Source organism: Marmota monax, unplaced genomic scaffold (assembly GCF_021218885.2).
Source record: "Marmota monax isolate L192 unplaced genomic scaffold, Marmota_monax_Labrador192_F-V1.1 WCK01_AAM20220418_F8-fsc00022, whole genome shotgun sequence".
Classification (NCBI taxonomy): domain Eukaryota; kingdom Metazoa; phylum Chordata; class Mammalia; order Rodentia; family Sciuridae; genus Marmota; species Marmota monax.
Genome location: NW_026695215.1, coordinates 24383098 through 24405847, shown reverse-complemented (window position 1 = coordinate 24405847; position 22750 = coordinate 24383098). Strand labels below are relative to the sequence as shown.

Below are 22750 nucleotides of genomic sequence, written 5' to 3'. Positions count from 1 at the left end.
TCTGGAAGATAATAATCAACTGACAATTCAAAAACTGACAAGGGAAGAGAAATCAAGGCATGGTTAGGAGTCAGTTCAATCTTCATCTGGCATAGAAAAAAATTCAAGAGATAGCATTGAAAGTTTATAATACTGAAAACAGTATTATGAAAATATTATTTAGAAATACTGGTAAGAAATCATCTGAAGACAAAAGTCCCCAAACACAAACCTGGGTAGTGCCTCTGTAAATCACAACTACTGCCTTCCATATATTACATTATATATTTTGAATAAACTAGATAACTTACAAAAGTATATTTCCCTTGTGACAAAAAGTAATTTCAGAAATGTTTCCTTTAATAAAAAGAAAAATACTACCGAAAATTCCAGCAGTGGGTCATTTAGAAACTTGACTAGCTGAAATGTACAATAAGCTTAAACATATATGGAAATGAAGAAACAACATCTGGAAATTTACTTTACCAGATACTAATATTGATTATATAATAATGTAAATATAACATGTGTACAATATGTGTTCAAAATAGGAAGATCTATGGAATAGAGTGTATACCCAAAAAAGTGACCCTAATAGAAGAACACAACAGGTGATAAAGAAAACTTCACAAACCAAAACAAAGTGTTTGATAAATACTATTGGAGAACCTGGCTTACTTACTAAGAAAATAAAATTTAGATTTTATTCGCCAAAAAAAAAACACAATTAAACCAGCAAATTTCCAAAATAAAGCAAGAAGAAGAAAAGCATACAACAGATTGATTTAATTCTGGAATGGGAAAAAGTATAAAAGCAAAAAAAAAAAAAGAATCACTGAGCAAAAGATCATATAAGTTGACTACATAAAATTTGATTTAAGAAAGTCTATAAAAACAAATATCATCAAGTTAAAACAAACTGAGAGAAGTATGTGCCTTTAAGATGATAAAAAGTTAATGTTCATTATGTGTATATATAAAAGACAAAAAAAATCAACACACATAAATAACTCCATCAGAAAAAAAGGGTCAAAATAATGAGTTAAAAAACATAAAATAAGAAAAAAATTTTCCAATTTGATAGGTAAGCAGAGAAATACATGTCAAATATAACCCCATTATCATTTTATCCTTCCAACAAGCACAACTTAAGGAAAGCCTATTCCTTTGCTGCAAGGATGGGCAACATTTAATGTTGATGGGAGTGGAAAGTGACATAATCTTTTTGAAAAACTTGTAAAATGTGACAAAAGTTTTAAAAACATATTAGTATTCTTTAACTCAATAATTAAAATATTTAATCTATCCTAAGAAAATAAACAAAAATAAATGCAATCATATGCCAAAAATAATGTTTTAATCAACAACTTATGCAGTAGTCCCACAGGATTATATCACCTTGTGACATTACAGATGCCCCTTAGTTTGCATATGTACACCCATCTGAAAATGATGAAATCACCTAAGGGTGCATTTCTCAGAATGTAACTCCATTAAGCAGCACATGACTCTACTTAAATACCTAAGTATTTTACTTAATTAAATAAATATGTAAAAGACTATCTTTTAACATGATTAAAAATAAAAATAATATAAACTTTCAATAAGGCTTAAATGAACTGATAAAATTATACAATGGAATAATTTAGATCTATTAAATTATGATTTCAAAGAATTTAATGACATTTAGATATGCTTAAAATGTTACTAGAAAAGTTTTAAAAACAATAAATTAAATTAAGAAGTAATATTATACATAGCACTTATATATCAGGCACTACTACATTTGTGAATTTACTTTGTCTTCACAATAAACAATTAAATGGATATTTTATCTCTATTTTACAGATAGGGAAACTAAGGCACAAAAAAGATTGAAATAGCTTTCCCAAGAACCACAAACTTAATAAGAGACCAAGTTAGAACTTGAACTCCGAGTCTGTTTCCACAGTGCCTGCTCTTGACCATTAATACATACAGAATAGGACAGATGGGATAGAAAGAAAAAAGAAAGACCTGTAGGAAAAAAACGCCAAAACGTTAAAAAGTTTGTATGCAGGATGCAGGTTTAGAAATATTTGCTTGCTTTCTTGGTTTCTGTATTCTCCAAACTTTCTATAGCATGTATGTATGGTTTTTATAAACAAATAAATAATCAATGAAAATTAATTTTTATTGAAAAAGAACTAATATATACTTCAAAACACATATGAATTGATCAATAAATGGGGGAAGTTCTGGGACCATTATTTTCTAAGAAAAGAAATAAGATTATCTGGAAGAAGGAAAAAAACAAGCAAGAAAGACAAAAAGATGTGAGAAGCAAAGTATAATATATTCAGGAACTGAGGTGGACAGATTCCTAAATGCAAATCTGATAAATGCATCAATAAACTAATGCAAAAATAAAAACAAAACAAAGATGTCAGAAAAAGAGAATTACAGAAATTTCCCTTAATAATAACATACAAAAAAGCTAGAATTCCAAAGGTTTTCAAATCAGAAAGTATCCTTTTTTCCCAAAACATTATATGATAGCATTTACAGAAATAACAATCTCATTGCCACATAGGTTTCTTTCTTTTTATTTTTTTAAATTTTATTTAGTTTCATGTTTTAATACCAGGAATTAAACCTGGTGCACTTTAACACTGAACTACATCTCTAGCCCTTTCAATTTTATTATTTTTTTATTTATTCTTTTTAATTATACATGACAGTAGAATCTATCAAAATATTTACACAAGAATGGAATATATCTTACTCTAATCTTTTTTTAAGGAAAAAAAAATCCAACAGCAAACCTTATAGCACTTACTTTCCTACATTACTAAAAGCCAAAACTTAAAGCCTTAGCTTTCTGCTATATCATGAAAGAGTATATATCACCAGGCACAATTTCCAATGTGTAGAAGAGTTTTTAACCTTTTGGAGGTAACAGATCACGTGGGATCTGTATTTAGCATATAACATATCATAAGTGACCTAACCTAAAATTGGAAAGATTAGAACATCTAACAAGAAAGGAATCAATATTATTCAAAAAATATTAAATCCTATCTCAAGCATGATTTAACACACTTCAAACAAAATCCACTTCATTTATTTATAATTTTGAATTTAAATGTAAAAGGAGTTATATTACTAAATTAAACATGCCTGTCTTCTTTGATAAATTTGAAAATCAAGATTGCAAAATGAAAGAAAACAAAAAGAGTTGCTTAATTTTTCAAAAAAATTTCAGTTTACACAAAGCCAAGTGTATAAATTTTAACTTTCTAATAGACTGTCAACCATAATTATATTTTAACTATTTTCTAATTCTAAAAGTAATCCATATCCACTGTAGAAAACCTGACAGAAAATATAGAGAACAATTACCTACTATCTCAGACCAAGAAATAATCACTCTTATATTTTAGTATAACTGTCTTTATTACAAACAGAATTTGTGTTGTTTTTTTTTTTTTTTTTTTACATTTAAACAACTGGGATCACACTTTAAGACTCACAACCTACTTCACATACTTTAACAATATTTCATGATATTTCCCAGGTAATTATTCTTTTAAAACACAGATTTCAATAAGCACATGCTATTCCTTCACTTGGACTGATAGTTCAATTACAAAAGCACTTTTGATTAACTAAAATACATCATCTAAATGCAACATGAAAACAAAAATATTAAGAATTCTCATTAATGAATTTGGTAATATTATTTACCTATCCTTCAGCTTGAATAAGTATTTAAAAGTATAATTTATTAATCTTAAATATCAATTTTATTTATTTTTGGTACTGGGGATTGAACCCAAAGGTGCTGAGCCATATCCCCAGCCCTTTTTATTTTTTATTTTGAGACACAATCTCGCTAAGTTCCTTAGGGCCTTGCTAAATTACTGAGGCTGACCCCAAATTTGTGTTCCTCTGGCCTTAGTCCCCCAAGTCATTAAAAATAATTTTTTTAACTTTTTAGGAATAATCTTTTATCATTGTGGGGGTTTATTTAATTTTACACACCAACATCTTTCCCTCAAAAGCTTCCAAGTTGCAGAGTTAGCAGATGATGAATTTATATTAAACAAAAACAATTACATTTTAAAATTGAAATTTCATTAACTTAACAACATACCGACTATACTATCAAAGAAAGCTCCACGCAGATGCCAATCATTCTTATCATTTAGGAAAGTGATCATATGGGACAACAAAACATCATTGGCTTTCTGACGTCCAAAGAATACACACAGCCTTGTTATTCCATTTTCCATTAAAGTCTGTTTCACAATATTTTCTGGGTCACTTAACAAAGTGACAACTTTCTGCTGGACCATTTCATGTAAGGCTTGGAGTTCTGCCAAAAAAAAAAAAAAGGATCAATTTTTTTTCTCCCTTAATATAGACTGGGCCTTCTTTCTTACTCCTTGGAATAACAGGATGATGAAGCCACTTTATATAGTCTATAATCACTATGCTTTTCCACTCTTCCACATTCTGATGAATGGGCAACTAAAATGTAAATTGAAGAATATCCTAATAAGCAGATGCTATAAGTATGTTACTATCTAATTAAATATCTCTACTTATGAATTTAAGAAGAAAATGAGAGGGAAGTACCAGAAAGTAAACATTACTCCAAAATAATGACTTAATCAAGAACTTGAAAAAGATCAGATTGTCTCTGGATATAATAAATATAATGGTACTAGGCAATATGTTTAGAAAGCATTTTCAAATGTTGATTTATTATTTTAGAAAGCCAGAAAACATACTGCCAATCCTGTCAAGGCCTTATATCATTTATTCAGCCACCTTTTCTGAACTTATCTTCTACTCATCTTATCCCTTTTCATTTATTTACTTAGCCTATCTTCCATTTATTAAAAGTTCAAGAGTACAGATCATTCTTTTATTCACTACTATATCCCCAGTACTTAGAGCAGGTTCATAATTGACTGATGCCCAGAATATGTTTAACAAATATTTGTTGACTAAAGGAAAGAAAGCAGAAACTACTCCTACTCCATCCAGCTACTACCAAGGCAAAAGGTGAACAGGTCACTACGCAAAGTTACATACTCAACAGTAAGAAAAACTTTAGATTTAACTCCTCGAAAGTTTTAATATCTAAATTCATTGTCTACAAAGGTCCAACTGCTATCACAATTGTCTATACATAAAAATCCATAAACAAGATTTCTCTAGTTGTCTTCAACTAAAATCACCTTGGAGCAGATATGATTTTACTTCTAAATCTTCCACTCAAATATTAGCTAAAAACCTGTTAAAAGTTGTGTGGAAATCAAGACAGAGGCCAAGTATGATGATGCACACCTATAATCCCAGCTACTGGGAGGCTGAGCAGGAAGATTAAAGTTGAAGGCCAGCCTCAGAAACTGAATGAGACCTTGTCTCAAAATAAAAAATAAAAAGGGCTGGGGATGTAGCTCAGAGGACCCCTGGGTTCAATCCTCAGCACAAAAAAGAAACAAAGAAAGGAAAATCAAAGACACAACTTCAGTGAGTTTATCATGACATCTGTTCTTTACAATAAATGCAATGGGTTTTAATAAGTAAATCACACGGTATAAAATATAAGCAATTTGTGATTAAGGATACTCAAAATGTACTGACATAAGAAAAGGTTTAGATTCACTAGCTATGTTTCCATTTTTTTGAGAATTTAATAATTCAGCTAGCTTTACTGTTCACATACATCAATTCTGGCTGAAAAAACAATTAAGTTTGGAATCTAGGGTGTCTAGCTGATTATTTTCCAGTTAAATAACAATGTATGTACAAGGTTAGAAAAAAACAATCACAAAGGACCCATCCTATCCAAATATGTGCAATTTTTTCATCTCCAATAAAAACTACAAATGACAGTTTTAGCAATTCAATCTAATAGGAATTTTAGGTGAAAAAATTACACAACCTGTGTCATAATTCCCATTCAAATGTGTAACTTCATCTATTTCTTCGCTATTAGGGTCATTTTCCATGTTGAGATTTTTTAACTGTACTAATTCCAGGAATCTCAGAGCTGTTTCTGCCAGTAGAGCTATGTTTTCTGTAAGATAAAGAGGGAGAAAATTTATAATAATTATAATTGTAAACATTTGTGATGCTTACAACTTTTCCTAAGTCTTTATCATTGTAAGTAATAACCATAAAACTAAGGGGAAACTTAGGACTTTTCAATTTAACTAATCAAATTTTCAGTAACTAATTTCATGATCTACAACTATCTCCAAACTGCTGGTTTTAACAATGAAACATCAGCTTTATTTAAAATAATAAAAATAACCCAATATAGACACACAAATATAATGAGGGGGAGCTTAATTCTTCTACAAAGGCCTACCCTTTAAAAATTACTTGGCAGGTCAGAGATATTTATTAGACTAACATAGAAAATTTTAAATTAAAATAACATCAAGCTGGGCTTTGGAATCAGAAACACCTGGACTCAAATCTGCACCCTGCCACTTACTGGCTTGCTGTTTAAACAATCTGAATCTGGCTTTCTTCACACATAAATGGGAATCACAGCTACCTTAAAGAGCCACTGTCAAATTGAATAAATGACTGCTTTGAAAGTGATACTCTGAAGTTCTTAGTGGAACAAAGAAATTTCTACTATCATGTTTACTATCCATTATATCTACTCTTCACTTGTATTTTCATAGTCCTTCCATTTTTATTTATTCCAGTATCTGTATCCTCCCTTGCATTCCCATTTCTATGCTTAACATAGGACACAAAGACTGTACTTTTCCTTCTTAGCAATGAAGAACTGAACATAAAGTTGACCTACTTAAACTTAAAACTGACGTCTTCCCTACTTTTTAAAAAATCTATGAAATTAAAAATGCACCCTAAATAATAGTTGAGGTTTTTGCCTGTTAAATACAGTGATTATTTTCATCTTGGGCTCTCACTCCCCACCATTCTGAGTTCAACACCACCCTGAACAGATCCAATACTAAACGTTAAGTATGCAAGATTTTAATGACCTATAATGCCTGCTCACCCTAAAGACAGGAAATTTCTTGGCCATACACTGGTAGTAAGTCAGAATTCTAGATAAATACCCCAACTGTGAAGAGTATGGTCGTTCCTTGGTGTCCATGGAGGAATGGTACAAGAACCCCTTTTGGATACCCAAATCTGTGGATGCTCAAGTCTCTTATGTAAAAATAATAAATAAATCTATGCATATCCTCTCATATATTTTAATTCATCTGCAGGCAACTCTAATGCCTATATAATGTTATTTAAATGCTATATAAATAGTTGTTACACTGTACTGTTTAGGGAACGACGATTTTAAAGTCTGTACATGTTAGGAAATCAATAGTCGGTTGAATCCATGGAGGAGGAACCCATGGCCATGGAGGGCCAAATATATATATGTCTTTATTAGGAAAAGTCTCTTACTTCCATGGGTACTTTTAAAATCTAAGTAGATCTATGATTATTTCCCCATGTAGGTCCAAAACACAACACACTTGAAAGTTCACTTTAAACAAGACAGAAATCTATGTCAGTATCTCTGAGATCAAAAAAAAAAAGTACATTGATTTTAAACTTTATAATGACTGACATGTATGGTTTAATTATACTTAATCAAATAGACTATCTCTTCCTTTAAAAAGCTTCTTTATCATGCACTGGGCCATGAAGGAACAATGAAAGGTACTGACAATGACCATGGGTTATCATGGACTGTCACCATTAAGATCCAGAAGACCGGAAAAGCAGGACTGCTTTGAAACCAATATCTAACCCAGCAGCTCTAAGAACTGAGAATTAGACCACACAGACTTGGTTCATGTTATTTAGGCTCTTCTAATCCCAATTTCCTAACCTTTAAAATGAAGACACTATAACATTTATTACTTAAAGCTGCTTCAACTCACAACTAATCCTTGCAACAATCTTGAGCAGTAGGTTCCTTGACACCTAGGAGGATTTGTAATAAACAGCAGCTATTATGCTATGGTTAATAGTAATCAGGTATCAATACGTTACTATGGCACCTATACATCAAAACACATGGAATACACTAGGCCTTAAAGGATCATAAAACCCTGGAAAGAAAAATACAACTTAATTTTTTAAATTTATAAACTTTTCTGTTATCTAACTTGATTTTCTCTGTTCCATTATTTACATTTGCCAAATGAATTATAAATATGCTTGTTATAAATAATAAGCTCTACTGTGCTTAAAGAAATCCTGGATTTCTAGACCTAAAATTTATACCTATACAATTATGAAAAACAGAAACCAAAAATAAACAAACAGGCAGAGATAAGTATAAATAACTATATATGTATGGAAAAAGAAAAACACCCAACAACCACCAATCCCTTTGCAGATGAGCCTAGAGATAAGATTAGCGCCTAAAGACCATTTTTTACATGCTCCATTAAAACAGTGGCAGGCAAATCATAAAATGGATAAACTAAGCAAGTTTCTTTCAAAAAAGTGACAAAATTACGACTATATACAACCTATGTACTCTTTACAAAGACTTCAAAACAGAAGCTCTGACTTCCATCAGAAAACAAAATAAATTATAATACTACATATGTTTCAGTGACATTTTCTATATTAAAATAAGCATTCAGAATTGACTTTGGGAGCTAAAAATATAAATCTGTATCACTACCTTTGAGTAAGAATTGCAAGTGAAATAGGTAGTGGTTTGTAATAGCACCTCATCACAAAGAAACTACACACCCTAAGCACTAGAGTAATTAGAAGAAGGACCTTAAAATTCAGAAAGTATGCTAGTTTCTTTGAATACAAAATTACTCCAAAAAACTAATCTTTTTCAATAGTAGACTGTTATAACCTAAAACTGAGAGCTACACAAGTAGATCTGTTCTGAGAAACATCAGAAAGGCCTAGAAACACTAGATCAGAAGCACATAGTTGTAAACATTAGCCTTATTCCAAGTTAAATATAACACTACCAATAAAAGCATAAGATTTTGTATTTTATACTTTTTCACTTGATAATTCTAATTACTTCAAAAATGGAAGAACACACAAAAGTTGAATCCCAGGAATAAGATTAGCTATAAATACATTAAAATTTACACAGATAGTTCAAAGAGCCAAGCTCATACTTGTAATTTCCAAAGAAATCAGAAAAATCAGAGGTATTCTAGTCACTAACTTTAAAAATATCTGAGTAGCTACAATCTGGACAATAAAATCTTACCAGCATAGGCTAGTCTAACAATAGTAGCATCATCTTGGGCTAAGTGGGCTATGCCTGGCAGAATGTATTCTGGATAGATATTGACATCATTGCGAGGAACCTCTTTGACAAGAGCAAGAACTTTGGTCAATGTCCTCAAGGCTTCAGCCCTCACTCTAGGAACAGAGTCATTGCTGAAATGCAGAAGATATGGAGTAATGCGATCCAAAAGGATTTCTACACTTAATCTTGGGGCCAAATGGAGAATAAGTTCCAAAGCAGCAAGTTTGGAATCACAGTATTTAAGAGTCTGTAGGCAGGATGTTATAACAGACACCAAGATAACCAGCCCATTTTCCTTAGGCTCTCCTTCTGTTTTTTCTGGTAGATCATGTCCACAGAGATTGTGAATAATGTTGCCCAAATCCTTTCGTATAACAAGAATACGCTCATCTGCAGAGAGAAAAGTTTCCTTAGCAAACTGAGCCATGTAAGGCTGAAGGAAAGTGTAAAATATTTCAGGGAAGGCATTGCCACGCTGCTGCTTTAAGTAATCTTCAGCCTCTAAACGTTTATCTGGCTCTCGATGAATCATCTGAGTTACCTATACCAAGGGGAGAAAGGGAATAAAAATAGATTTAAGAACAGGAAATTAAACCAGATGAAAGTTATAAGGGCAATTTACATGTGACTTAAAGGGTTTCTGAGGTAATTCTGACTATCCTCAATCTTTATCTCACAAACTACTTTCAGAACCTGAATACAAAAAAATACAAAACTGTACTATCATCCTAGAAAGTAAAAGGAAATTACATACTAATGTGTTACAGATAGTCCTGACATATAACATTCCCCATTTATTAAAACAGGGTAATAATATGTTGACACCTACAATTCAAAGATTCTTAAACTTTTGTGAGCAGATGACACTACTGAGAATCTAAGAAAAGCAATGGATCTTCTCCAGAGAAAAATATATAAACAAAATTTTTGCAAATAAAAATTATATACAATTATAGAAGGAATCACAGAAACCTTGAACTCCATTTACATATGTCCTGTTCAGATCTCTAGTTTAAAACTGTACTGTCACGTGCGAGGCGCTGGGTTCAATCCTCAGCACCACATAAAAATGGAAAGTAGAATAAAGGTATTGTGTCCAACTACAACTAAAATATATTATATATTAAAAAAATCCAAAGAAATAATGTACAGTTTAAGTATATCTCTAGGATCTAGTCAAAAGGGGAATATGTGGAGGGTATTTGTTTTGTTTACTCTGCAGTACTGGGAATTAAACCCAAGGCCTTGGGAAAGGTAAGCAAGCTCTTTACCACTGGCCAACACATCCCAGTGAAATCACTGGTTTGAATTTTTCAAATAATGTTAAAGATGGACGGGAGGTATAGTTCAGTAATACAGTGCTTACCTAGCACATACAAGACCCTGGGTTCAATGACTAACACCACAAAAAATAAAAATAAAAAATAATGTAAAAGAGATATTAAGCCAGGCATGGTGGCGCACGCCTGAAATCCCAGCAGCTTGGGAGGCTGAGGCAGGAGGATCGAGAGTCAAAGCCGTGAGGCTCTGAGCAACTCAGTGAGACTTTGTCTCTGAATAAAATACAAAATAGGGCTAGGAATGTGGCTCAGTGGTTGAGTACCCCTGACCCCTGAGTTTAATCCCTGTTACTCAAAAAAAAAAAAAAGAGAGAGAGAGAGAGAGAGAGAGAGAGAGAGATTAAATTCTGTGAACAATAGAAACAATACATACCTAATCTGAATTTATTCTGTTTTCTAGTATCATAAGGAAATAAAAATTTTTATTTATTTTTTATTAGAGCATTATAATTATACTTAGTATTTGGGTTCAGTTTGACAAAATCATACATGCAAGGAATTTGATTTCAATCACCATTTCCCACCCTCACCTTTCCACCTCTACTCTAGTAAATAGGAAACAAAATTTTTAATAGAATATAGTTTAAACTTTCCATTACTTAAAGATATAAAATATCATAAAGATGTATCTGGTTATTTGAGCTTTCTGATTATATTCTATATTACATATTACTATGTTGAAAAGTAACCTAAAACAATTACCTTCACATTTGGATTAAGTCTTAAAGATTAAACAAATTTACTCCCTTAACAGTTAAGAAAATGTCGGCCCAAAGACATATGAAGTTACTTTGCCAAATTAATAAGTGCCACATTCATAGACCAAAAAAGTTAGGAATGCCAATTTATAATCCAATGTACTATTTACTGCACATGAGCTAAAGTGGCTTCTGCAGAAGCATCTTTTTTTTTTAATATTTACCACTTTTAAGAGAAATTATATTCTATATTTCCCTACTGTCTTAAAGAGTATTCTAAATTCACCATCATCTTTTCCATGAATCAAAGTCATTATAACAAGCATCAGTTACTATATGACTAACTTAAAAAAGATATCCTCAGCCAGGCATAATGGAGCACACCTGTAATCCAGTAGCTCAGAAGGCTGAGGCAGGAGCATCTCTAGAGCCAGCCTCAGCAACTTGGCAAGGCCCTAAGCAACTGAGAGAGGCCCTGTCTCAAAATAAAATACAATAAGGGCTGGGGATGTGGCTCAGTGGTTAAGTGACCCTGAATTCAATCCCCAATACAAAAAAAAAACAAAAAAACAAAGATGTCCTCAAACAGTAATGTGTGTGTGTTTTAAGTGACCACCCATAGAATTTCTCATGCCTGTTCTGCTATACGAATTTTTGATTCTATAAATCCTCTTCCAGGCTTGCCTTAATTCAATTTTATATGAAATGGCCCTACACTATTGTATTATATTCAAATTGATGTTTCCTGTCTCCTTCTTTTCTTACTTGCAAGCTCTATGTAGGATAATCTCTCTAAAATCCAGGCACCTATTTGCAAATCTATCTAAAACATAGATGAAGATTATAAAAGAAAACAGATAACAGATTCTTTTTTTTTTTTTAAGTCAAATGATCTCTGCACACAACAGGAAAAACATCAGTATATTTCTCCCTAATAAAGTAATAATAGGCTACTTGTATTCATCTATGTGTTACTGCTTTTTTCCAAATTTATACATTCCAAGAGCAGACAAATGCAAAGGCAGGGACACGGTCCTATAAAGACTCTAAGGCAAATATTTGTAACATAGTTACCAATTCTCTGATACTGCGATCTTCAATTTTATTTAGCACTTGTTCAGGGAAAAAATGTCCATTTCTATAAGCCAAAAGTTGAGAGAGATCAAACAATGGTACACCTTCTGTAAAAAGCTCAGCTATCACACAACCTGGAAAACAGCAGATATCATTCCATTAGAAATGAGAAGCAAGAGATCATGCAATATAGGCCAGAATTCAGAAAATTCATAAAACTCAAAATGCCAAACCCCAAATAAAATGAATTCAAATTTTTAATGCAACATATAACTAGAGTAAAATAGATATCTACTGCTTGATCATTTCTAGAGTATAAAGTAAAAAAAGGGCACTTAATTTATCTCCCTTTAACGTAAACTTATGTAAAATTACTTATGTAAATGTACCTTTTGTAAAATTACTTTCCAATTCTATAATTTAAAATGGTGATATCATACAATATATTTTATATATACATATATTCGTAACAAAAAGTCACTAGAAACTGTTTCTGAGTAGAGATATATAGATATTGTAAGTTCACGAGGATCTGCTAAGAAGTCATGTCTGGTGATTCATTTATTCATCATTAAACAAAAAGCTGAATGATTTCTACTATAAACTAGGTACCAGTAGTATATAAAATCCCAGCCCTCATGAAGCTTTCATTCTAGAAAGGGAGAGAGAAAATGAATAAATGAACAAATATGAAATGTGAAATACTAAGACATGTGGCAGTAAAATTTGAGGTGAAAGAAGAAATAACTCAATTATTTTGCACTAAGATATTCTTCAAACCAGAAATTTTAAAAAGCATCTACATTCCCAAAAGAAAAAAAAAAAACAATTTAATTGAATCATAATATGACATGCATTTAAGTCTTAAAGAAACTATTAAACAGCCTAACCTCACAGTCTTCATATTTGCAAGTTGTCTCTGCCCTAAATACTATTCTCCCACGTATCTGGTGGCTTAAACCTCCACTCCAGATCTTTACTCAAATAACATTTCAGCTGCCTTTTTTGATCACTTGTTTAAAACTTCAAAACACCACCACAATATCATTATATTTATATGATATAAATGAATATATCATATTAATGTAAATTTAAAAGATGTTTAAAGCACATTCCTTTTTCCCTGAAAAATACTATTTTTCTCCAGAACATCAATTGTTAGATTATATGGTGTTTCTTCATTGTCTATACATTCACTAGAATGTAAACTCCATTAGGAAGAGATAATTATTTTGTTCACTGAAAAATTCACAGCAACTAAGATCCTGACATATAACACCCAATAAATTTGTTAAAATTAATTTATCTGTACAGTGTCAAATTTTAGAATAAAAATTTCCATTTTTAGAATAAAAAATAACCATGCTATTAAAAACACCATAATTGACAAGGCAGAGAAGACCTGAACATTACTGTATACCAACTGGATCTAATAAACATCAATAGAACACTCCACTCAATAAAAGCAAATTTTTCTCAGGGGCACATGGAACATTCTCTAGACCAGACCTATACTAGGCCACATAACAAGGCTCAATACTATGGTTTGGATATTGGTTTAAGTGTCTCATATGTTCAATTTCAATCTTTATGAGGTATTAAGAGGATTAAAACTTAGTATCTGACTATGATGTTCAGAGGTGGAGCCTCTGGGAAGTAATCTGGATTCAAGTTATTAGGGTAGAGCCCTCATGATTAAATCCTGGTAGCTTCAGAAGAAAAGGGAGAGAAACCAGATACACAAAGACACATGTACAAACTCTGTTTCTGACTATATGAAGCCCTGCACTATCTCAGGATTCTGCCAGCACCAGATATGGCCCCTTGACCTTGTACTCCCCGCCCCCCAAGGAAACATAACCAAAAATAAGTCTCTTTTTTTTTTTCTTATAAAGTAGCCTGCCTCATGTATTCTGTCAGAGTAGTGGGAAAAGGGAGTAACACTCAGTAAATTTAAAAGGAATGAAATCATTCAATGCCTTTCAAACCACAATAAAATAAGAAATGTGAAATGGAAGACAATTTGAAAAATTCACAAATATATAGAAATTAACATAATCCTAAACAGATCAAAGAAAATTATAAAATACTTTGAGATGAATGAAATAAAAATGAAAAATAAGAAACTTAATGGATATAACTAAAGCAGAAGAATAAATGCACCACTATAAGTACTAATATTAAAATATAAGAAATAGCTCAAAAAATTATCCTTAAAACACAAAAAAAAGAAAAGCCAACATAAACACAAAAAATCCTCAAAATATTAGCAAACTTGGGCTAGGGATGTGGCTCAAGCGGTAGCACGCTCACCTGGCATGCGTGCGGCCTGGGTTCAATCCTCAGCACCACATACAAACAAAGATGTTGTGTCTGCCGAAAACTAAAAAATAAATATTAAAAAAAAATATTCATTTTCTCTCTCTCTCCCTCTCCCTCTCTCTCTCAAAAAAAAAAAAAAAAGAAAAAGAAAAAATATTAGCAAACTGGATCTAGGATTAAACACCATAACCAAGTAGAATTTATTCTAGGAATGCAAGCAACTCCTATATATGAAAGTCAATAAATGAATATATCATATTAATGTAAATTAATAATAGGGAGACACAAAATCATCTCCATGGAGACAGAAAATACATTTGCAAAATCCAACACTTTCATGGTAAAAGTACTCAACAGATACAGGATACATATAAAAGTCCCATAGCTGATAACACAGTCGTGAAAAATGGAGTGCTTTCTTCCTAAGATCAGGAACAAAACAAAGACGTCAGCTCTCACCACTTCTATTCCTGTTGAACTGAAGGTTCTAGCCACTGAGAAAGTGGGGGAAAAAAGATACAGAAAGGGAGAAAATACTTGCAAATCATTTCTTTGATAACAGACTTGTATCCAAGTATACATAAACTCTTACAACTCCATAATAACAAGAGAAATGTTTTAAAAAGACAAAGAATTTGAATAGAGGTTTCTCCAAAGGAAATATATGAATTGTCAACAACCATATGAAAAGATGTTGGGCTGGGACAATGGTAGAGCATTTGCCTAGCATGTGTAAGGCACTGGGCTTGATTCCAATACCACAAAAATAAAACAAAACAAAGATGTTTAACATCATTATTAGGGAAATGCAAATCAAAACCATATTAAGCACTACTTCATATCTACTGTATTTGCTATTTAAAAAGATAAGTGTCAAGAAGGATGTAGAGAAAGAAACTGAAGCCTCAGACATTGCTGGTGGAAATATAAAATGGCACCACTTTGAAAAAGCCTGATAATTTCTCAAAATGCACATTAAGTTATTATATGATCCCACAATTTCAAGATGTTGAAAACATAAGTTCACACCAACACCTATACATGAATGTTTGTTCACAGAAGCACTATTCAAAAAAGCCCAAGAGTGGAAACCACAATGTCCAGCATACAATGGAATATTTTATTCACCCATAACACATCACAACATGGATAAACCTTGGAAACATGCTAAGTAAAAAAGAAGCTCAGAAACAAAAGGCCACATATTGTATGACCACATACATATGAAATGTCCACAACAGGCAAATCTGTAGAGAGATTTTAATAGTTGCTAAAGGCCACAGAGAGAGGGAATGAGAAGGGAGTACTAATGGTTTTCCTTCTGGAGTGTTGAAAATGTTCTAGAATTAGTGATGATGGTTATACAACTCTACTAATATATTAAAAATCACTGAATTGTACAATCTAAAAAGGTAAATTTTATAGTATGTAAACTATATCTCAATAAAGTTAGATTTTTTAAAAGAGCATATAGGGTATGCTACTTTGTGTAAGAAAGAAAATTGAAAAATTTGTATTATGTGTATACATACATGTGTGTATATATGTGAACATGCATGTGCATATTTTCTCCTTACTTTAAAGAAACAAAACACCAAAAGGTAAAACAAAAAACAATGAAGTTGGTTACATACACTGAGAGGGGAAAATGGGATTAGAAGGGATACTTCACTTTTAGTGTAATTTTGACTCTGAAAAGCATACTGATATTCCCATTCAAAAAATTAAATCAGTAAGAATGGGAATGAAAATAAATTGAAAAACAGTGGATCTAAATGTATTTCATCGGGATATCACAAACACAATAAAAGAGGGCCAAAATGGAGCTGGCCAAAAAGAAATTCTGACCCATCCTTATCCAAGAGTACATCATAAGACTCTCCTCATTCCAAAGGGGTTCTGCCCCATAACCTCGAAGGAGGAATTCTACACGGAAAGGCTAAGAAGAATACTGAAGCAGCCAGTCCTTCCTGGGTATCCCCACACAGTCTATTAGAATTAGCTTATACTCTTTATCCAATCATATTTTGACACAGTTGTCCATGCTTCAATCATGCCTATGCAATGAACTCTCCATAAAAATCCAAAAGAGGGTTCAGATATAGGGTTCGGATAGCTTCCCAAATGCAAGGTTCCTGCAGGATGGCATGCCCAGAGAGGGCAAGAAGCTTCCAAGCCCTTTCTCCCACACCTGTGTCTACTGTAAGACCCAAGTAACAGAACACTCTAATAGCAATAAGCACTATATGGTAACATTTAATATCATTCAATACACACTAAAAGAGCTAAGGTTCCTTGGGGAAATATCCCTTAAGTTTCTTATTTTGCATTTTCACTGAGACAAGGTAGATTCAGTATCTTGTGCCAAAAAGAAATGCTAAAAAAAAAAAGATGAGTATGTCACAAGGACATAAGAGTCAGCCTGAAAGGGAATTCCACAAGCCAAATCTGAAACAACCAGCACACCAAAACAATTAAGTACAGTAACAAATATGCCTGGCTGAAAAATTAATAATTAATGAGTTCATGCCAATTATAAATAAATGGAACGAAAGGATACATCAGATAACACCCAAAGAAGGAATATTCAATTAAAAAACAGAGGGGAAGCCAAGGGAGAGCCAGGCACTGTGGTGCATGCCTGTAACCCCAGCAACTTGGAAGGCTGAGGCAGGAGGATTTCAAGTTCAAAGCCAGCCTCAGCAAGTAGTGAGGCCTAAGCAAATAATAAAAATTAAACTAAAAAACTAAAAAGGGCTGAGGATGTGACTCAATGGTTAACACCCATGGGTTCAATCCCTAGTACCAAAAAAAAAAAAAAAAACCACAGAAGCTATATACAGTTTATAGTTCAGTGGTAGAGTGAATGCTTAGTTAGCATACATGAGGACCAGCACCAAAACACATACAGCAAAGGAAGAAAAGGGATCAGGAGTGGAGAATGGGGGGAACAGGGGGACTCTGATAAATATAAAATCTGATGAAAACCAAACCATTTCAAAGAGGGCTCTACTCATTAAGTGACCAGAGTCAGCAGAATACATACACTTCACTTCTCCCAAACCAGTAGTCAGGGACCATGAATACTAGCTTGAGGGGGTAAAAAGCAACATTCCAAACTCAAAGATTCAAGTCTTAAGAGTTCTGGAAGGTAAGACAAAAGCCATCCATCTATTTTTCAAACAAACAGAAAGGCCTACCTTTAGCCAAAATGCAGGACTCTTTAGTTTGCAAAAACAAGCCCTGAGTTAAGAATTTGGAAGTGTACAAAATAATACACACAAAAAGGATCAATATAAACTTGCCAGCCCCTGAAATTTTAAACCTATGAATGAGAATGATCCCCTGAAGTTAGAAAATAATCAGATTTCTAAGCTAAAGGAGTATTATTTATAAAGTTAATAAGTGTAAAAAGTAAAAATGGTTCAATAAAAATTTAGATAAATGTATTAGTCAACAAAGTTTAACTCTGATTCAGTTTATACATAAATGTGTGTGTGTGTGTGTGTGTATTTTTTTTAAGTGAAATGGAAGTATGTTCCACATGTAATAAACTAGGTCCTCTCAAGAGACAAAACCCAGAGTTTTCCACATGGCAGGTTTTTATGTTTGCTCTGGAAATCTCGCACCTCATGTTAAATTTCTAATCCTGTTATACATGTTGAGTATCCCTTTCCAAAATGCTTGGGACCAGAAGTGTTCCGTATTTAGGAGTTTGTTTGTTTGTTTGAAGAGTTTGGAATATTTGCATAGACTTTCTTTACTAGCTGAACATTTCTTACCCAAAATTCACAACTGTGCAAACATTTTGCACTATTAGGAAGGGTCAAAGATTTTAAGATTAGGAAAGATTAACCCACATTTACAACCTGGAGGCTGAATCTATCCTATCAAGAACATTCCTCAGGGTTATCTTGGGAAACAGATTAGTGAATTGAATGGACCAACATAGGTGCAATTCTATGCAACAATTCATTCTCCTAGATGAAAGTCTTCTTCACTAATTATATTACTTTTCCTAAATCATCTAAAATTTGGCTCAATTTATATTTTTTCTTGAGTAAACCTATGGTTAAAAATAAGGTTATATCAAATCATCACAAAATTTACCAGAAATTACACTGAAGCCAGAGTTCATATGGTGTGTCAGAATACTATCTTCAATCCACTTCTGCTCTTTATCCCAGAAGTTCCTAGATAACCTGTAGTCCCTAGCCCAGGTTCATGTGGTCTGCATACGTGAAAAAAAATATATGAATGCATGGTACATTTTACCAGAGACATAGTCCAGTAATTTTTTAAGGCGATCCAAAAAGAGCTCAAGAATCATTTCTCTACAAACTCTCTTGGCTTACAAACTCATTTCATTAGCTACAAATAGTATTGCTTAATAATTCCCAAATATCCACCTCCATCTCCAATTTCTTCTCATCACCAAACTTTCACAGCCTATTGTGTATCTTCTCTGGACACCACCAACTATCTAGCAAACAGACCTCATTATCTTTTCACTCCTACCTGTTCTTCCTCATGTGTTTCCTATCTCAGGACCAACATTGCCATCCACAGTTTCTCCAAGAGCAAAAGGAATTGAATGTTCATGACTTTGTCTCCTAGTCACAAAATCCTAACAATTCTATTTACTATCCCTTAAACATTATCATTTCTGTCTATTCCCTCCAACTCTGCCATAACCTTAAGTCAGGCACGATCATTCTTAACCAAGATTGTGACAGTTTTCTCCTAAATTGTTTTCTGTCTCCAGTGTGGATCCCCTGCAATTTACTCCCTATGCTTTATCAATGTTTTGTCTAAAACACATATCCAACAGACTAGCATGAGCATGGGCATGCCACACCCTTTCTTATCTATATTCCTGATACACTAATCTACTTGAAGTGTCCTAACACATCAGTATATCATGCTCTGGTCTTTAAGCCTTTGTATAAACAAGACTTTATGCTTGAAACAAACTACCCTACCAAAACTAACCCCTAATCATCTCAATTTAAATGTCAGTCTTTTCATAGAAGGCTTCCCTGATCTTGCCTCTCTACCCATCAAACCCCCATGTAGACTTATTTAAGCACCTATGTGTTTGAATAAAACACCCTAGGCTTATCACCACCATAGCAAACACCAAAGTGAATGTCATCTTAAAAGAGTAACATATATTATCCATCAGATAGAACACTATCTGACACTATACTAGAATTACACAAATACTTTTAAATGTTATATTAAAAGTAATATAATCAATGTAACATGTAACATGGCTAGTGAAGGAATGATGCATCTATCTGAAATGGTATATGAGGACATACCAAGAAATTAATTTTTGAACATCTGGTAACTTAAAAATAAGCTACATTTCTATGTTTGGCAGTTTAAAAAGCTTAATGAGCTATTAATTTACAAATGAACTGTTAATTTGCAAATAAGCAAATGTGACCAACTCAAATACCTGCTGAAAAGATGTCCATTGCTCTCTTCAATTCTCCTCTTGTTCTCTGATTGCTATTTAAGTCTACAAGTGGAGTTGAAGGATCTCTCATATACTCTAACTCAGTAGCAAACATACCACCATCAACAAAACGTTCAGGAGCAATGTAGCAAGTCCTCCTCCTTGAAGTATCAAAGAAATAGTTGAAATCTGCTGGGTTGTCCTCTGGAAGATAAGTGGGTTTAAAACTGGCAAAATCAGTTAGAAGAACCCAATTCCAACTGGTAACCATAACATTCTCAGTCTTGATGTCCCCATGACGAACTCCAGATTTGTGTGCCTGGTCCACAGCTGTCAGGATCTGGAAAGCAATCCAGCGTTTCTCAATGTTATTTAAGAATGGACGGGTACTGATGCGATCATAGAGGTTGTCTCGCACATATTGCCTAAACAACATAGCTGCTTTCTCAGATGCTTTTTCTGCTGCTTTCTGGAAAGGAAGACAGTTCTGTGCAGAGTGCAGCCTGATTTTTAGTTCCTCCAGCTCTTGTTTATAGCTGGTTAATGGCAATGTGGGATCCTGAATTGCAAAGACCTTTACAACCACCAGGCCTTCTCGATGCTTTGCTCGAGCAACTTTAAAAAATCGAGTACTTCCAAGGCTTTTATCATATTCAAAGTCGTGGATGTCTGAGAAATAACTCTCCACAGAAAGGATCTGGGAAGGAGCAATGCCAGCAAGTTGATTTCCCATGATGGCAATATTTCTGGGTCAGTAATTTAGGATACAATACCTATTTAAAAGAAAACAAGTGAGGGAGAAGAAATTTAAAAAAAAAAAGAAGGGAGAAAAGAAACAGAAAAACAATATTTGGTCTCTTCCAGAAAGATAAATGTACAATATTTCTCTTCCACTGAGAGCATGATACCTAGCTTTCTGAGCAATCTCTAAACTTCAGACACATTTAACTACACAGATCTCTTACTATTTTTTCTAAAAAGATGCTGTTATTTCATGTGGTCCTTTCTAGGAGCTCAAATGTACTTACATAGATCCCCTCAACATTAAGCTGAAAATGTTAAAATGTGTATTTACTGATATTTGGATTTAAAATATTCATGAACTTTTTACTGTGCTTGGGGCTATGGGGGTCACAAAAATACAATATGACACAGCCCTTGCTAAGAATCTGCAGTTTTCTTGGGGGGAAGATAGACATTAAAAGCTCACAACCAAGATTCACCTAATACAGGTAGGTCACTGAGTTCCTTAAAGTGTAAGGCTAAGAGCCACAAAATCAGTATCTCCTGGGCCCTTCCAGTCTAATTCCAGTATGTTCTCCCACCTGTCTAAAACAAGATGCAGAGTCAGGCATGGTGGCACACGCCTGTAATCCCTGCAACTCCAAAAGCAGTAGCTGGAGGATCAAATGCCAGGCCAACTTCACTAACTTAACTTTTGACCCTGTCAAAAAATTTTAAAAATTAAAAAGGCTAGGGAAGTAATCCGATGGTAGAGCACTTCTGAGTTCAATCCCCAGTGCCAAGGGGAGGGGGGGGGGGATCAAATAAAGTGCCAACTCCTCCGGTTTGCAACAAGAAACCAAGCCAGAGATTTTTTTTTTTTTAAAGCCAAAATACACATTTGCCCAGCGTTATCAGGTTTGCTGAAAATTAAGTCCCCCAACCCCACCTCTACGCAATATAAACATTTTACCCTAGGCGTCCGGGAACTGTCAAAAATCGCTGAATAGCTCACAGTGAGGTCATGGCAGGACAAGTGGGGGCCTGGGCGTGGAAGGGCGTCCACAACTGGGAAAGTTGTCTCTCTGGGGGGTCTTCCTTCAAAGGCAGGATGTGAGAAGTAAGGGAAGGAATGCAGACATGTCTCAATCTCCTCTCCGGCGGCCCGCAGAGGAAAGGCAAGGCACACTGAAAAGATTCCACAGACACCTAAGTAGCTGCCCCCGCCAGCCCCCTACCCGCCGGCCTGGAGGCCCCCGCGTCCCAGAGCCTCGCTTCCTCTCGCACGGGTCGCTAGACCCCTCCGAGCCCTCCTCCGAGGCCTCACCACCAGGCGGGGAGGTAGAACCGGCGGGGGTGGCGGGGCGGGGGGTTGGTGACCGCCAGCCAGTCCCAGGAAAACACTACTTGACGTACTTCAGCTTGCAGCAAACGCCGAACTCCCGGGAAAGCAGCCGGTCTGACCCCACTTCCTGTCTCAGAGCGGAAGTGACGCCTGAGACTTGAGGAAGCGCACCCTAGGAAGCTGGTTGCTAGGAAACGAGGAAAGGGGATGGGCCCAGGGAGACCAGAAAAGAGAAAGGGGGATGCGCTGGCTGAGGGAAGTTAGAAAAAGAAAATAAGTTTCTTTCGTTCCCAAATGCTGAGAATTCTGACATACCCCACAATCTGCTTGGACGCCTCTTCACTTCCGGGACACTAGAACAGAGTTCTCTTTTTCCCACAATTTTTTATTGATGCATTCTAGTTGTAATAATGATGGGATTTGTGTTACATATTCATACATGCACACAATATAACGATATAATTTGGCCAATATCATTACCAACACTTCTGCCCTCCCTCTCGTCCTCCCACTCCCAGGTCCCTT

The 22750-nt window shown here is 34.1% G+C and overlaps 1 protein-coding gene across 3 annotated transcripts in view; it reads right to left on the bottom strand.

Annotated features, from left to right (window-relative positions):
- The window catches only part of Pik3r4 (phosphoinositide-3-kinase regulatory subunit 4), a 75684-nt gene extending 53321 nt beyond the window's left edge, over positions 1-22363 (bottom strand). Inside the window, exons 1-7 of one of the 3 annotated variants that reach the window (XM_046431360.2) lie at positions 22297-22362; positions 21854-22068; positions 20158-20930; positions 12372-12505; positions 9218-9800; positions 5918-6052; positions 4115-4336 (exon numbers count right to left, since the gene is read on the bottom strand). In XM_046431360.2, coding sequence (XP_046287316.1) covers positions 4115-4336; positions 5918-6052; positions 9218-9800; positions 12372-12505; positions 20158-20890 — 1807 coding nt within the window. In that variant the 5' untranslated portion in view covers positions 20891-20930; positions 21854-22068; positions 22297-22362. Of the gene's footprint in view, positions 1-4114; positions 4337-5917; positions 6053-9217; positions 9801-12371; positions 12506-20157; positions 20931-21853; positions 22266-22296 lie in introns of those variants that run through there. The other 2 variants (XM_046431361.1, XM_058574947.1) reach the window with 2 other exon arrangements.
- Positions 22364-22750: the final 387 nt, after the last annotated feature.